This window comes from Acomys minous (genome assembly GCF_964271855.1).
Source record: "Acomys minous genome assembly, chromosome: 10".
Taxonomy (NCBI): Eukaryota; Metazoa; Chordata; class Mammalia; order Rodentia; family Muridae; genus Acomys; species Acomys minous.
Window position 1 is genome coordinate 7045154 of NC_140491.1, and position 17550 is coordinate 7062703.

The 17550-nt window shown below is 42.3% G+C and overlaps 2 protein-coding genes across 2 annotated transcripts in view; one reads left to right on the forward strand and one right to left on the reverse strand.

The window, feature by feature from the left end:
* The window catches only part of WDR19 (WD repeat domain 19), a gene marked incomplete at its 5' end in the record, with an annotated part of 191913 nt that overhangs the window by 165213 nt on the left and 9150 nt on the right, over positions 1-17550 (reverse strand). The window lies entirely within an intron of this gene.
* Positions 3153-17550, forward strand: part of TMEM156 (transmembrane protein 156) — a 35077-nt gene continuing 20679 nt past the window's right edge. Inside the window, exons 1-2 of the mRNA XM_084799529.1 lie at positions 3153-3888; positions 15894-16202. Of these exons, the coding sequence (XP_084655655.1) occupies positions 3801-3888; positions 15894-16202 (397 nt within the window). The 5' untranslated portion in view covers positions 3153-3800. The remainder of the gene's footprint in view (positions 3889-15893; positions 16203-17550) is intronic.

Here is a 17550-nt window from a genome sequence, read left to right on the forward strand (position 1 = left end):
AGGACTGAACAGTTACCACCTGAATTAGAATACAATCCCAGTGAATGTCTTGTTCTGGTGTGACAGCCAGCTCACTGTGTGTCTTGCTGCAGCCTTTTCTCAAAAAGAAATTGCCTTGCTGTGGTGGTTTGAATGAGAGTGGTCCATAGTCTCATTCGGCTTGGTCACCAGTGACTAGGACTGTTTGAAAGGATTACAAGGATTAGGGGGCGTGGCCTGGTTGGAGAAAACATATCCCTGGGGGTGGGCTTTGAGGTTTCAAAAACCCATGCCAGGCCCGGTGTTTCTGTAGATCAGGCTGTAGCTCTCATCTGCTGCTCCAGCACCACACCGACCTGCCACCATGAACACTCAGCCTCTGAAACTACAAGCAGTCCCCAGTTAAATACGCTTTATGTTATGAGTTGCCTTGGCCATGGTGTTTCCTCTTCACAGCGATAGAACGGTGACTGAGGCACTTGCCAAGCTACTTTTGCTTAGTTTGTGTGTTCCTTATGTCACACTGACACTGTTCTTTGTTTCTAACAGACCAGACACCCACTGGATGTTTGGATTTTTTTTCTATTGTTCTGCTAATACGTCAAGCAGTTAGTACCTACCAGACAGACTGATTTATGATAACTGGGTGTGGCAAGACAGCTCGGCTGGTAAAGGCACCTGCCGTGGGTTGCTCCGAAAGAGACTACCATTCCATCTGCAGCGTCTGCACAGGGGAAACCTTACTTTTTTTCATCAAGAAGGGTGCTTGGATGGGAAGATCGGTTGCGCAAGGACAGAAAGTGTGTTTGGTTTTTTTATTCTAGCTCAGGCGGTGACTGTGCCTTTCGCCCATTGGCTGGGGTCTGACCTCGAAATCATATTTGATTGGCTAGTCTGAAAGGACTAGTTGGTGCACAGGAAATGAGAGAGGAAGGGAAGGGAGCCTTTGCTCTGAGGAGAAAAGGGCCACTGGCTGCTACAGGCCATCAAACTTCTGGAAAGCAGCAGGAGCTTCTGTGTAAACAAGGGTATTACTGGGGGAAATTAAAACAGTGGCATAGACGTCTTACAATGTGAGGGAGATAAAAAGCTTTGAATTCTTTGCCCTAAACACAAGTTTTACAGTATTTGATAGAGAAGATTCACATTTAATATTTTTTACACCATCAAGTGCGATGGCTTGAGTTTGGTCCCCAAGACTCACACTCTGTAGGGAGAGAACTGAATCCTGAAAGTTGTCTTCTCTATCTGCTCAGGCATGCCAAGGCACTGGAGCATGCCCTCCCCGCTCCCCCAAAATCAGCAAATGTAAAAAAAAAAAAATTAGAATTGGATTGGCAATCTAAGGGAATGACCATAGACGATAACATGATTTTCCTTAAGATTTGCTAAGTCAGAGATAACGCAAATGTCTGGCAAGTGTATTACAGTCTGGCTGAAAGAGTCTGAGACCCTGTATGCTCAGAGCAGCCAGCCTGTGGCCTGGGATTTATGGCCCTTCTGTTGCTCTCGTGATAGCCACCATCTGGACCCCACCAGGGAAGCCAGGTGCAGAGCACATGCTCACAGCCAGGACAAAAGGGCCTCTCAAGAAAAATGACTTTAAAGTGTCTAGAAATATGATAACCAGATTAAGTCAGAGTGGTAGGGATCAGGGTGGTGGTGGTGGCAGCAGTAACTGGTGTGTGTGTGTGTGTGTGTGTGTGTGTGTGTGTGTGTGTGTGTGTGTGTGTGTATGTACATGTGTGCATGGGAATGCCATTATGCATCATGCCAGAATGGTTTGATTCTGATTCTATATACATAAAAAAATGTTTCATGAAGGTTCATGTGTTTAAGGCTTAGCTGCCAGCTGGCAGATTTTTGAAAAATGAGCGGACCACACAAGCTCCGATTTAATCAGTAGATTAATCCATGAAATTCTTAGTTATTAGGTGGACTCCAGCAGGAAGTAGATCGCAGGGGAGTGTTCTTGATGCGTATGTTTTGTTAGTCCCTGTGCATCCTGCCCGCCATGGCATGAGCCACGTTGCTCTAACATGTTTCCCTGCCATATTCTGCCTCACCACGCACAGACAAAGCAGCAACGGAGCCACAGGACCATGCCAAAGGCCCTCAACACGCGAGCCCAAACAATCTTTATTCTCTGAAGCCGTTCTACTCACATATTTTGACACAGCAACAGAAAGTGACAAATACGGACCCAGGCAGAACTATTACAATGGAGAAAACCATTAAATCAATAATTTTTATGTTGGATATAAGAATTACTGAGTGAACCAAGGTGTTATTGCAACATTTATAAGGGGAAGAACATACAATAGGATATGAGGGGAGAGGAAACGGAATATAGTGTTAGGAAGGATAAAGGGGAGATTGGAGCAGGAGCAGGGCAGGGAGGGCAGGGTGGAAGACGGACGTCTCAAGGACAATTAACCTAACGGCCTTTTGAAAAGTCATTCAGAAGCCTGCCGCTGTAGCTTCCTGAGATATATATGTATATTAAAAGAATTTAAATGGTGTTAGCTATAACGGGGCCGGGGCACCGATACCCTCAACTAGATACCCTATGCTACCCGTTAAAACCCCCAACAGCAGGGGCGAGTTACAACCTTCTGAGTTATTGGCCGAAGGGATCCCGTAGACCCCACAGACATCACCGGCTGCGGCCGGTGCCATTGGTTAGCCTCCAAGACTACGCATACTTATAGAGTGTGGGGATGGTACTTAGCTGCAAACTTCGCTCCTGCTCGCTAGTGCTCAGGTAGTAATTCTTAACGCTGTTCTTAACACATATGCTTGCAAACTCTATTCTTATTTCTGCTGCTCAGCTCCTAAACTCCCCGAACTTTCCCATGTGTAGGCCAATCGTAGCAGCCGATCGGAAGACAAGTCAGTCGACTCACAGAGCATGTTTACAGCACAGCCTTTGTCCCTGACTTCTTACTCCCTCCCCGCCTGATGGATGAACAAGAACCAGAGATAGGATACAGGGAGAAAATGGTTAGGAGTACTTGATACATTTTTATCTCAGCCAGAGGAGGGAGGGGAAACAGTGGCAGCGCTAACTCCGTGCTTTGTCTAAGTAAAACCATTTGTTTGCATGTATGCTTTATTTATCACAGTTTCCCCCTATCCTTCATTTACATTTTAAAACAAATGGCTTTCTCTCTCCAGGATTATCCCAACAAAAGGGTTTATTCTTTCACAAGGGGAACAAAAATGTGGATTTGTGTCATGGTAAACACTGTTTATAGACGGAACATCAGCATGTTCTGTTTTACCCCTCTCAGAGATGGCAGTAAGGCGGAACCCTAAATTTTCATAAGCCTTTACTTTATGCTCACTCACATCTCGTGCTGTTTACTGTCTTTCAAACACCTGAGTCGGACACGGCATCTGGATTTCAGAGAGATCAACTACCATTTAGTGAGTAAACGAATGAATGGTGTTCATAAACAGGAGTGCACTGACATTCGTCCTTTTGTTTCTGGTTATTACGTTGTAGGTTTAGGCTTATTCTTACACATTGGTAAACACGGGCAACAGCTTCAAATCTGGATGAAGCTGGACCTCCTTCCTTGTTTATCAAGCAGTTCAACAGTGCTCGTTAGAGAGTGGCTTTATTAGGCAAAGTGACTCAAAATGAAGAAGTCTCAGTTCTGGGTAACTTTTTTTTTCTTTTTTTTTTTAAAGTCTTACTCAAACGGAAGTGAGTGAGAGGTGAATCTCAGGAACTTGAAGTAGAGCAGAGATGAGAAGCAGGAAGCAACACAGCATCGAGCTCCGGATGGAAACACATCTCTGTCATGTGAGTAGACATGACAGAAACAGCCTTCTTTAAGTTATTTGTAGCAGTAGTGATCACATTCATTTTAGTCCTGCCAGAATTTTTCAAGACACCAAAAGGTAAGTAAACCATTGCAAGCGAGGCTCTCGCTCTCTCTCTCTCTCTCTTTTTTTTTTATTGTAGAGTAAATTGTCGGCTAATGGTGACAGACAAGGTCTTCCTGGGTGTCTGCTGCACGAGCTGATGTTCAGTGGCTGAGACACCTTTAAGTAAAACGAGATCCCAAGTTTCACTTGTCCTTGTCTAGCACAGTGACCTTAGGGCTCAGTCATGGTTTCAGCTGAAAATGAAAAGAAATATTTAATATCTGTATTTAGATTTCAGACACAGGACTTATGACAATCCCATTATATGAGTTTGTTCTTTGAAACTGTTTGCTTCCTTCGAAATAGTCACACATCTGCTTTTATGTTCTAGAACTATTTACTAAGGAAAATGTCGTTTATTTCTTTTAAAACTATTAAGTTCATTTGATCACAAGGCAATGCAAATAATTTACTGGTGATTTGGAAAAATAGGAGTAACTTTAGTATTTTCAATATACCCTAAAAACTAGATGTGTACAAATACAAACAGGGGTGTGTGTGTGTGTGTGTGTGTGTGTGTGTGTGTGTATTGGAAACAGGGCAAAACCCACTCGGCGAGCCCTTCAAAGAACCGTTACATGGTTGTTGAAACTTCAGGGTACAGAAGCAAAAGATGAAAGGATTTAAACTATTTTGATATATTATCAAAAATTGGGTAATGTGTTATTATGGATGGATAAGTGATAATTGTGGTCTTTAACATTTAATAAGAAGAAAAAGTAAAAAATGTTGTTCTATTTCTAAATAGAAATCATATAAATTTAATTAAACTAGAGAAAAACTTATATTTGATAGCTTGCTGCAATGAATATTTATTGTCGCATATATGCAAAGCTAAGTATTCAGATAAAAATACTTTTGCTAATTATATTTGGTGACATACTGCAATGATTATTTAATGTTGCATATTAAATGATGCTAAGTAGCCAGATAAAAATATTTTTGCTAAATAAACACTGTAACTGCAATTTTACGAATGATTGAATTAAAAAAAATTTTTTTTGTTTTGGTTCATTTTTTTTTTAATTGCTGAGATTAGGCAAGCGTAGTATATATATTTGATGCCTATTTTCACTGGCTGAAAAAAATGTGTCCTATAGGAAATAGAATAAAGAAAGCCCATTTTAAAGATATTTTCGGCTGAGAGTAAAAACACGTTTAGCAGCTATCTAAGCTAGGCCCTCTCTGGGTTTATATACCTGTCACTTTGAAACATTAGTTTGAATCTAGTGAGGATCAGGTACTTGGCACACAGGCTGTTTGCTAAGTTGGTCAGGGCTTTGTGAGAGGTGGGAATTCTAAGCGTGTTACCGATCGATCCTGTGGAGGAGGAAGACAGAGGCGTTGCTCCTGACTGTTCGTTCTTGCTGGAGTGTGACAGCACAGAGAAAGTCAGAGAGCCGCATGGCGGGAGCCTGAGCCGGCCTCTGAATTTGTAAGCCGAACGAAGGGTTTTTGCAAAGTCCTTGTCCACAAAATTTACAGGGCCTGTTAGGCTGATCTTCATGCCCACGCCGCACGCGCCATTTCTGATGATTGCTCTCCAGCTGTCACCATACTCTCGCGGCCTTCCCGACTGGAGAGATGGTCTGTTTTCTGGTTGGAAAACAGCATCAATGGTTCTTCCGATTCCCTGGGATGATGAAATTATTTGGGTATTTTGTTTCAGAGGACCCTTATTGTGGAACAGCAAGTGAGCATGTTTACAAACCACGGTCTTCTCCTGATGTCCTCAGTGGTGGAAGAAATTTTGCTCAAAGCCACCACAAATAAAATGTTGATTACTGGGTAAACGGTTGCACACATGCAATAGTATAGTAATGGTGCTTTACATAGGCCTATGGGTCATGAAGATTATTGCTATAACCTCAACAGGTATAGCCTCATATTGATTAAACTAAGGAGATTTGTATGTAACTATTTTGTTACTTAATTTTTGGGGGGTGGGGGGAGGGGGAGGATAGGGTCTCCCCATGTAGTCCCCTGCCTGTTTGGCTGTGCTGGAACTTGCTGCGTAGGCCAGGCTGGCCTCAAACTCACAGAGATCCAGCTGCCTCTGGCTCTCACGTGCTGGGATTAAAGGCGTGCGCCATCACTCCTGGGCACCGGTGTTAAATTTTAATTCCAGGATGAGTTAGTTTAGGAGACCAGTAGAATGGACAACCAGAGCATCTCACAAAGAATCTGGTACACTCATCTAGATGATGGAGTGATGTTATTCTTGCTATATATATATAAAGAAAAACTCAGTTGTTCAATTTTACTAATGAAGATTCAGGAGCCAGATGCTGGGCTGAAAACATGCTAGCTCAGAGAGGCAGAGAAAGCACCCAGCTGACCTTCCTACTCGGCTAATGTCTCAGAAGGAAAAAGCTCCTTTTCCACCACGTTGTCTTAAATACCCTTCAACAAAATGTCCCTCCTCTCTACTTCCTGTGCATCTCTCTATCTGTCCTTCCTACTTCCTCTGCGGCTGAGCCACACCACAAGTACTTGTTTACAGTAAACAGAAAGCTCTAGGGTCAAAGACTGAGCCGCACCACAATTAGAAACAGGTTTTTACAGGTCACAATCTCAGGGTTCACAATGGGATCAAATATCCTGCAACAATTCTCAAAGTAGAAAAGAAAATCTTGAGATTCTTAAGGCAAGTCTTAGCTTGCCAGGATCTTGTGTCTTTTCTTCCTTTATTTTGTATTGCTATTAAAATTTTAAAATAAATAGCATAAAATGATTTAACTTGTGAATTATTCACCAGAACCCTGTCTTTACCATGTCAGGTGAATTCAGAAGAATCTCAGTGTATACATGAGGTATAATATATTTGATTTCAAAACAATAAACTCTCTAAACCCCCAAATTGAAAAGATAGTATCATATCTCATCCTATTTTATGAAGAATGCATCCAAGTCTTAATAATTACTAGCAGGAATTTTCAATTGTTACAATTATATAGTGTTAGCTATTTGCTCTAACTTTAAGAAGAGCTTCTTAAGCCGGGCGTGGTGGCGCACGCCTTTAATCCCAGCACTTGGGAGGCAGAGGCAGGCGGATCGCTGTGAGTTCAAGGCCAGAAGAGCTTCTTAGATGTTGCTTGCCACTTACCAGGCTGCATTGGAAAGAAGATAAACTATTGTTCAGCAATGCCTCGCAGCCCTTAGTTAGTTTAAAAGGCTGCCAGGACATAGCAGTTAATGAACAGCTTGGCACACCTTAATTGCTTGTAGAGAATGGAAATGTGGACAGGGCTGAGTATATTTTGATTCTGTTTCTTGCAACTTGAGGAAGCAAGGATGCTGCTAATTGCAGTGTCACTGATTTGCTTTTGTTGGATGTAACGTTTAAGGTGGAGACTGGGGCTGGAGAGGTAGTTCAAATCGTAAAAGCACTGGCTACACTTCCAGAGGGCCTGGGTTCAATTCTCAGCACCACATGGCAGCTTACTAACAGTGTAACTCCAGTTCCAGGGAATACCACATAGTCTTCTGGACTCCACAACCACCAGACATGCACACAGGGCACAAAAATACATGTACACAAAGCACGCACGCGAGCTCGCTCACACACACACACACACACACACACACACACACACACACACACACACAAATTGAAAGGGAGACTTGGTTAAACCTTAGGTGGATCCCAATGAGCTTTAGTTTGTTCGTTCACTTTTCCACAGGGTCTTTCTGTGGTGGGAAGGTGAGGCTACCCAGCAGAAAGGCAAGTCTCTCTTAAGGAGTTTCCAGCCATGAAGAGAACAAGTTGTCAGGCAATTAAGTACAAGCCATAAAGAGTAAAACAGGATGTAAAGGGCGTTATGGGAGCACTAATGTTGGTTCCAGGCCTATGCTGGGAGGAGGCTTCTTGTGTTTCCAGCTGCCAAGAAAAATAATAACTTGGCAGAGTTCAAATAATCGCCCACTGTTCCTCTCACTTGCAGAAGCACTTTCTAAGAGAAGCCATGATTCTTATAGATTTTCAAGTAAAATTTTCTCATATCAATATCTCAAAACTTTATGAGAGCAGACATGACGGGGCATCACAGAGATTTGCAATGAGCCGGGTAAGAACGGTGTGCATGGAAACACCGCGTTTCTAACTGTACTCAGCTGTCTTGACGCTGCCTACTTTGAAGAGTCGAAGTTGCATCAAATAAGCTCACCAGCTTTTCCTTTCCTCTTCCACGCCACACGTGCTGATGGAAATAGTAGCAGAATTTCCTCGTGAAAGCGAGGAAAACCAAGGATGAGGGACCTTTGCCTGTGAATTACAGGATAAACGCTCCACTCTCCAGCATGTCTTCGCTGTATTTATGTCTTATTACAAAGGCAGTGGGCTGAGGGGGCTGCAATGAGTGAAATGTTATCCTCGTTTTCAAACTGGGCACTTAATTTTTTTTTCCTTATTGATTCCTTCATGAAGTTTTAATCAGTTATCCCCAGTAAGGATCAGGACATATGACTGTTGACATTTTGAACCAGCTTATTTCTGAAGGCTATTGAGTTGCACAGGATGCTCCCGAACCCTTAGGCTTAAGTGATTTTCCCACCTCAGCCTCCCAAGTGCTGAGGCTACAGGTGCTTACCACTGCATCTGGCTCATAGCTGTGTGTGTGTGCGCGTGTGTATGTGTGTGTGTGTGTGCGTGTGTGGAAGCCAGGGGTCAATGCCAGACATGTTCCTCTATTGCCCACCACCTTAATTATTTTAGGCAGTGTCTCTCACTGAACCTGAGCTTATGAACTGGCTTGACTGATTTTCTAGCAACCTCTAGGGAATCTACCTGTTTCCAACCTCCAATCCCAAGGTTACCGTTGTGTACCACCATGCCTGTTTTGTGTTGTGTTGTGTTGTGTTGTATTTGTTTGTTTGTTCAGTTTTTAAAAAGTGTGCTGGGAACCCAAAGTGAGGTCCTCAGGACTGTGTGGCAGGCACTTCAATGACTGAGCCATCTCCCTAGACCTCTGCCTCAAAATTTGTAAAAAAACAATTTTTAACAAATATGTGCATCTATATATACCAGGTTCCAGGTTAAATTTTTTACATATAACTCATTTTTTTTTTAGACAGGGTTTCTCTGTGTAGCCTTGGCTGTCCTGGACTCATTTTGTAGACCAGGCTGGCCTCGAACTCACAGTGATCCGCCTGCCTCTTCCTCCCTGAGTCCTGGGATTAAAGGTGTGCACTACCATGCCCAGCTGTGCCCATTATTTCTAAAAAGCTGGCTTTATTGGCTGAGCTGTGAAGTTGTGACCATAGCAACCCTGGGATGCTTCTAGCTATTTGGCCTGTTATGCATTGGGAGTCAGGTGGTTAATCCTTTCTTACCAATTTTTGTTTTTATAGAAAATCATGACATTTTCTTTTAAAATTATTTTTGTTTTCATACATATAAATCATAGTGCCTTGCTTATAACTCCATTCCTTTTTCATACCCCTCACTGTTTTTGTCTTTTCATCTTTAAATTATTATTATTATTATTATTATTATTATTATTATTATTATTATTATTGATTAGTGTGTGGGTTCATGTATTTTGCATGTGTGCGTACAGTACCTGCAGAAGCCAGGGTAGGGCATTGGATCCCTGGAGCTGCCACAGGGGTGCTTAGAACAGTATCTGGGTCCTCTGGAAGAGCTGCCCGTGTCTTTAATCTCTGAGCTGTCTCCCCAGTGCCTTGTCTTTTCATCTTAATGTCATTTGTTCCTCTCACTCATCCTTTAGAGTCTCACCACACTTTCCCTCATATCTTCATGTCCCATGCATATACACATTTGAATCTAGAGTCTCTGTAAGAGGAAAAATGTGGTATTTGTCTCTCTGAGCTTGCATTATTTTGCTGTCCATGATTTTTAGTTCCACCCATTTTCTTGGCAATGACATATTTTCACTCCTCTTTACAGCAGAAGAGACCTCTAGTGTGTGTGTGTGTGTGTGACGTTTTCTTCATCCATTTTTTTGTGTGATGGGTATCTCACCAGTCTATCCATGTTTATCCATCAATAAATATGGATGCATAGATATGTTGTGTGCTGACTTATGCCTCCAGGAATAGCTCCAAAATTGGTATAGTAGTTCTATTTGTTTGTTTGGTCATGGGCTATGTATGTGTGTACCATGATGCACCTGTGGAGGTGAGAGGACAACGTTGAGAATCACTCCTCACCTTCTAACTTGTGTAAAGCAGAGTTTCTCTTGTTTTGCCAATGCACTGATTAATTGCTCCAGGGTATCTGCTGGCAGATGAGTGGGGAACTCTGTCTTGACCGCCTGTCTCACCAGGAGTGTTGGGATTACTGACAAGCACCACCACTCCTGGCTTTTCCACGCGTTCAGGGAACTGAGGTCATCAATCTTGTTTGGAAGCACATCTGCCCACCAGGTCGTCTCCCTAACTGTACTTTCAGTTTCTTCAGAAACGGCCATATGAATTTCCAAAGTGGTTGCACTGGTTTATACTCTTGCTAGCGGTGCATAAGGATTCCACATCTCACCAGCATTTGTTACCATTTGTTTTCTTGATGGTGAGTAGGCCATTCTGACTGTGCTAAGATAGAAGTAAGGGGAGAAAAGCCCTATTGAGAGTTTTTCTATAGCTTGCCATAATTTGGATATTGAGGTCCATTATGTGCAAGGTATAAAAAAGTCCAATGTGAGAAATTCATTGAAGGCATTTTGGATCAATGGTGCCATTAGACATCCAGCAGAAGCAAGTACCAATAGTCTATGGAGGAAAAAATAAACCCTTTAAACCAGTCCTCAAATAACCCCCAAATAAAATACCAAAGAAAGGGCCGGGTGTGGTGGCGCACCCCTTTAATCCCAGCCCTCGGGAGGCAGGGGCAGGTGGATCACTGTGAGTTCGAGGCCAGCCTGGCCCACAAAGCTAGTCCAGGCCAGCCAAGGCTACACAGAGAGACCCTGTCTCAAAAAAAAAAAAAAATCACAAAACATATGAAGAAACAACAGACAAGAATCAACAGATAGCGGAACTAGATTTTCAAAGAATGGTAACATTAGAAATATAAGCTATAACATAAATACTTAGTTGTTTCAGTAGAAGAAACCACCAGGAGTGTGAATTACAGAAGCATACATTTGGATCTTTATCTCACGGCACATAAGGAGCTAATTCTAAACAGATGAACCATTGGAAGCCCGGAGACTGTCAAACAGTTAGAAGAAAAGATTCTTGATTTAATTGGTCCCTGCCATGACTTTTAGAAATGTCCTCAAAATCACCCGGAACAAAGATTTTAAGATAGACAAACAGAATCACATCAAACTGGAAAAACAAACAAATAAACAAACAAAACAGTCAACAGTCAACATAGTTATTAACAAGAGAAAATATTTTTAAGATGTAGTGTGATATTCACCAACTAAACTTTCACATTGTAACCACGATTAAGGCATAACTTTCCATTTCCAAAAGTCCTCTCTTGCTCCATCCCGTAAGAACCCTCCCACCACCGAGTACTGTGCATTTTCCTAAATCTTATGTAAATAAGATTATGTGGCACACAGTCACCTGTGTGGCTTATCCAGTTTAGCAAAAACGCCACTGCAATTTCTCCATGTTGTTACACGTACTTTCTTCTCTTTGTCACTGAGGGATGTTCCATCGTACGTCAGAAGTTGTTTTTAGATTCACTATTTGCTGGAATTGTGGGTTGTTTTCATTTTTGGCTCTTATAACATTTCAAAGCTACCATGAAACTCTTGTGCAGGCAAAATAGAAGCCTTTGATCATGTGGATATGTTTTTATTTGCCTGTATGAATTCCTAGGAGTGAAATTTTAGGGTCATATGATAAGTATATATTTAACCTTTAAGAAAATAAAAATCTGTTCCCCAATGTAGTTGTGTTATTTTGCATTCCTATCAGTAATGTATGGGAGCTATGCTTCATAGCAGCATTATTTTGAACAGCCCAAAATGGAAACAACCCAAATGTTCACTGTCAGAAAGATGGATAAATGATATAATATATTCATTCACAAGACACAGCAAATTAACCACATCTGTGCAAACCCAACGTGAGTAAAACATATTAAGGAAAAAGGGCAAGTCACAGAAGAGTCATAACATGCACATTTGTGCTATGGTGCTGCAGGGTGGTGAAAAGTGTTGGCAACAGCCTGTTTTTTAATTTGGTGATAGGGATACTAATGTTTGCCTATTTTCATTCTTTTTTGTTTGTTTGTTTGTTTGTTTGTTTGTTTCTCCAAGACAGGGTTTCTCTGTGTAGCCCTGGCTGTCCTGGAACTCAGAGTCCCACGTGCCTCTGCCTCCTGAATGTTGGGATCAAAGGCGTGTGACACCACCTCCCGGTGTTATTGTCCTTCTTTAACGGGCCTAAAGGATCTTGCACAAACATAGACGTGATATTTCTGGTTCTTTAGTGTTTCTGTTTGCTTTTCTTTGGAAAGGGGGAAGTGATTGGCCTGGACCTTTGTCCTACTTCGTCATATGTTTTCCTGACTTTATTCAGTATTCTGCACACTCCCTCAGAGAAGGCACTGACTCGGCACTGAAGTAGTTCTGGGATGCGTACCCCAGAGTGGGCCGGTAGACGTAGAACTCCAGGAATATTACTGGAGGGAGTTAAATTCACAAAGCCTTCTTTTTGGAGGTGGGAATACAGACCACTTGATGACAGAAGTGGCTGGGAGGAGAATGCTTTATTTCTTAAAATCATGCCAAGAAAGGCTGTGCCTTCTATTTATTCCTTTCCCAATGGAATTATTTAAAATTGAGGTTTAAAAGACATATGAATCGACCCGCTAGCCAAACATAAAGGGTAAACTAACTATTCTAGGAAGCCTGGCCGGCCACTTATGAATAAGACTGCAATACTGACAGCAACATTTTCTCACTCTCCTTTCTAGGTCATGTCATAGCAATATAAATTCAAGGAGTTGAAAAATCTCACAAGATCAAAGTGCCAGTAAGGAAGATGGAGAGGCAGCAGGAAATACATTTTTCATGTGTTTTAGTGATATTGAAAACCCTATAAATGAAAATGCTGTCAGTGGGTGCATCCCCAGCTGCCCTCTCTGACATTATTACTGAAGGCAATATTTTGTTTCAGTCACAGACACATTACGATTTTTATTTTAAGTATATCACACATCATAAAATTTATTTGAATAACATTGTTTCCCCCAAATAAAACCTTTATTTACAACTCAATTTTGAAATTTCTTCACAGCTGGAAACTATATGTGAATTATTCAAAAAACAATTTTAAATATAGAGGGCTCGGACACAAACATTTAATTTATCGAATCACACTACAAATCACTAGTGATCAAACGCTTATGGAATTACTATTAATATAAACTCCACACATTAAAATGCTTTAGTATTAGTCACTAGATTGGTGTCCTTTTGAGCCTGAGCCATGGTTGAACTAAAAGTAATCTCTTTTAAAAAAAGGGAGCACTTGTTTCGCTGTGCTCTGTGCCACTTAGAAATCCTAAGCTACATTCTAGAGAAAAGGCGATGAAGCCACAGACAGGTGGGATCGGCCGTGTCAATTAGTGCACATGTAACAGATAGTTGACAGTGTGGGAGTTCCTGGAAGATGTGCTTTCTACTCCTTAGCTGATCAGTACTGCTAAGTGATCACTCTCAATCACACAATGAGCTCGGATTTGTTTGTATTGATTAAATCACAAGTAAGCCCAACCCAAGGCAAAGGCTGCATTTCAAATAAATTTGTTTATTTTTATTTTGTGTGCATTTGGTATTTTGCCTGCATGTGTGTCTATTGTGAGGGTATCAGATCCCCTGGAACTGAAGTTACAGACAGTTGTGAGCTGCCGTGTGAGTGCTGACTAGCTTTGCTCCTGTGCATTTAAAACTTTTTTTTTTTGGTCTGGAACACAGGATTATGTTTGAAATTTTGAAAATTTGAAAATTTGACTTTATTTTATGTACATGGATGTTTTGCCTTCATGTATGTATGTATGCATATGATGTGTCTGCCTGGTGCCCAGGCAGTTCAGAAGAGGATGTCAGGTCCCCTGGAACTGGGATTACAGATGGTTGTGAGCCACCATGTGGATGCTGAGAATTGAACCCAGGTAATTTGGAAGAGCGGCCAGTGCTCTTAGCAGCTGAGCCATCTCTCCAGCGCCAAAGGCCTGCATTTTAAACAACACACTGTGGTGAGGCAGTGCGTCCTAGAAGAAATGCGTGGCAGAGAGGAGCTGCTCCCCCAGCGCTGGAAGAAGCACAACTGTCTAAAGACTCTGCCTGCTTGTTCCCACTCTTGCTGGCAAGTCCACTCCTTCACTGGCATTACAGCCTACTGAGACAGCCAGCCTTGTGGGCAGCACAACCGATGGATTCTTGGACTCCCCATCAGTAGGGAGACACGGTTGGACTAGCTGGACCACAGCCTGTAAGCCACTCTACTAAACCACACACACACACACACACACACACACACACACACACACACATGTATCAGCATGCACACACACACACACATATATATTTAGATATAGATAAATATAAATTTAGGTATATATATATTTAGGTATAAACCCCACATATATTACAATGAACACACACACACACACACACACACACACACACACACACACACACACACATATATACATACATTCTCTCAGTTCTGTTTTCCTGGAGAACTCTGACTGACACAGAGTCAGAGGAAGCTTTGGTAGAACTAGAAGAGTAGAAAGCAAGGACACGGAAGAGACACTGCTGAGCCACAAGCCAAGGAATGCAGGCGGCTACCAGGAGTTAGAAAAGAATCAGAGCTGGGTGTGGTGGTGCACAGCTGCAATCCCAGCACTCGGGAGGCAGAGGCAGGCAGAGATCTGTGAGTTCGAGGCCAGCCTGGTCTACAAAGTGAGTCCAGGACAGCCAAGGCTACACAGAGAACCCAGAGAACACTGAGGCTTTGTGAAGCCTCAAAAAGCCAAAAAACAAAGAAAGGAACAAAGAAAGAGGGAAGAAGGAGGAGGAGGAAAGAAGAAGAAGAAGAAGAAGAAGAAGAAGAAGAAGAAGAAGAAGAAGAAGAAGAAGAAGAGAATATAGAGAGAAGCCTCTTATAGCTTCTTCAGAGCTTGTACACTTCAGGATTTCTAACTATTGATGTTAACACTGAACTTCTAGTCACCCAAACTGGCAGAGACTTTTAATTTATTATTTTGAATGGCCAAGGTTGTAGTACTTTGCTTAGCAGACGTAAGAAACAAACACAGAAATACTGTCCAGATTTTGATCCTTTCTTCAAATCCATGCCATTGGCTATTTTTTTAACATGGATAAATTCAGACAAATTTAAGATTTATCTATTTACTTCCCCCCCCAGGGGCTGGAGAGATTGGTCGGTGGTTAAGAGCACTTACTGTTCTTGCAGAGGACCCAAGTTCAGTTCCCAGTGCTCTGGCGGGCTGCTTTAGCCCCAGATCCAGGGGTTCCTATGGATTATGCTGGCCTCTGGGGCCATACACATGACACACGCACGCGCGCACACACAAACACACACACACACACCACACACCACACACACACACACACACACATACACACCACACACACACACACCACATACACCACACACACACACACACACACACACACACACACATACCACACACACACATACACACACACACACACATACACATACACACACAAATCCTTTAAATTTTTCCAGAAGAAGGCATGGCTAAAATGCCAGTGTTTCTAATCACCTCCCTTCGTGGTTATTTTTTTTCCTCTGAAAACTAACAGAGAATGTTGACAAGTTTAAAAAAGAAATGCTTAAATGGAACAGATTCAGGTAAAAAACAAAGCCTTGTCATGGGAAAGCCGTCCTCTGCCTGAGAACAAGAAGAGCTCAAGTTGTGTTTATTTAAATGTCAAAAACATGAGAATCCACAGCTAAAGAGTGTCTCTGTTTTTTTTCTTTTCTTTCTTTCTTTGCAGAGAGAACACAAGAGCTCTGCTGTCGGGAAGTGTGTTTACTACCTAATTTCACCTATTCACTTTCCTCCTTCAATTTTTCTTCTGTCGCTCTTCTGCAACCAGCAGAGGAAACACAGGCTATTATGGGAATGTTTCCAAATCATTCCAGTTTCCAAAGCTTCACTGAGGTTTGCCAAGGCATCACAAGTGGATCTTTCTTCGCTGAGGTTTGCCAAGGCATCACAAGTGGATCTCCGATGTGCTTCTTATGTCTGGTTTGCGAATCCAAAGGAGACACGGATTTAATTTCTCAAGAACAAACATCAAAAGGTAAGCACAAAGGAATAGAGTGACATTTGCCAAGTCTAAATTAAGTTATTCTGAAAAAAAATTCCAGGCCTAGAGAGCCAGCACAGTTGATAAAACATTTCTCGCTTTACAACGTAAAGAACTGAGTTTGAACTCCGGAACCCACATAAAAACTGGGCACCGAGGTGGAGATGGCTCAGCATCTCTTTCAGAGGACCCGCATTGGCACTGAGCACCTCACACTTACTTGTAACTCTAGTTTTGGGGGATCTCTGATACACTTTTCCAGCCTCTGCTGGCATTGCACTTTTGTATACATATATGCACACAGATGCATAATAAATATTAAATAAATCTTAAAAGAAAAATCTGGCATGCTGGAGAGCCTGTTTGTAATCCTAGAAATGCCAAGTGGGAGGCCGAGACAGGCGGGCCGCTGGAAGCTCACAGCCTACAGCCTAGGCTACTTGGTGCAGTTCTAGGTCAATGAGAGACCGTGTCTCAAACAGAAGACAAAGGGCATCCGAGGAACAACACCCAAGATTGTCTTCTGACCTTCATATGCACGTGGATGCCCGAATACGCTGCGCCCTGCCCCGCCCCCGTAAACATTCTATTTTAACATCCAGTGGCGCTGGAACCCTCAGTGGTTTGGCTTCTAATGAGTGATTTCACGGGGCTTTGTAATGTTGATGAATTTTTGTTTAGCTTAGTGAAAACAAAATGCTTGTTTATAAAATTCACCAGAATACCAGTGTAATCCACATGCATTTGCCAGCTAAAAGGTTGCCTGGGTGTTCTTTGTAGATCCTTATTGTTAACAAAACTCTAAGTAACACAACTCTAAGTAAGTGCTTAGCATCCACTCTCGGGTATGAGTTGTCTTCTTGCTTGGCTCTCCAATGGGCTTCTTGAGGGCAAGATCTTTGCCTTTGTTTACTACTGTATCCCTCCTTTCAGCATCATGCAAGATGTAAACCATAATAGACACTCAATAGTTGTTGGAAGAAAGAAGGGACAAGCAAAAGGATAATTGTATGCTCTTTGCAGTGTCTAATGGGGGCATTGCGTGTCGTCACAGTTAGCTTCCACTGTCAACTTGATATAAACCTGGTCACGTGGGAAGAGGGAATCTCAACTGAATAGTTGTTCAGATCAGGTTGGCCTATGGCTTAAGTCTGTGAGTCATTTTCCTTATTACTAGTTGACGTGTTGGGCCCAGCCCGCCATGGATGGTACAGTTCCTACTTGGGTGGTCTGAGTGATGTAAGAAGGGAAACTGAGCACGCCAGGGGATCCAGCCGCTACGCAATACTCCGCCATGGTCTCTGCTTCTGTGTCTGCCTCCAGGTGGCTGCGTTGAGCTCCA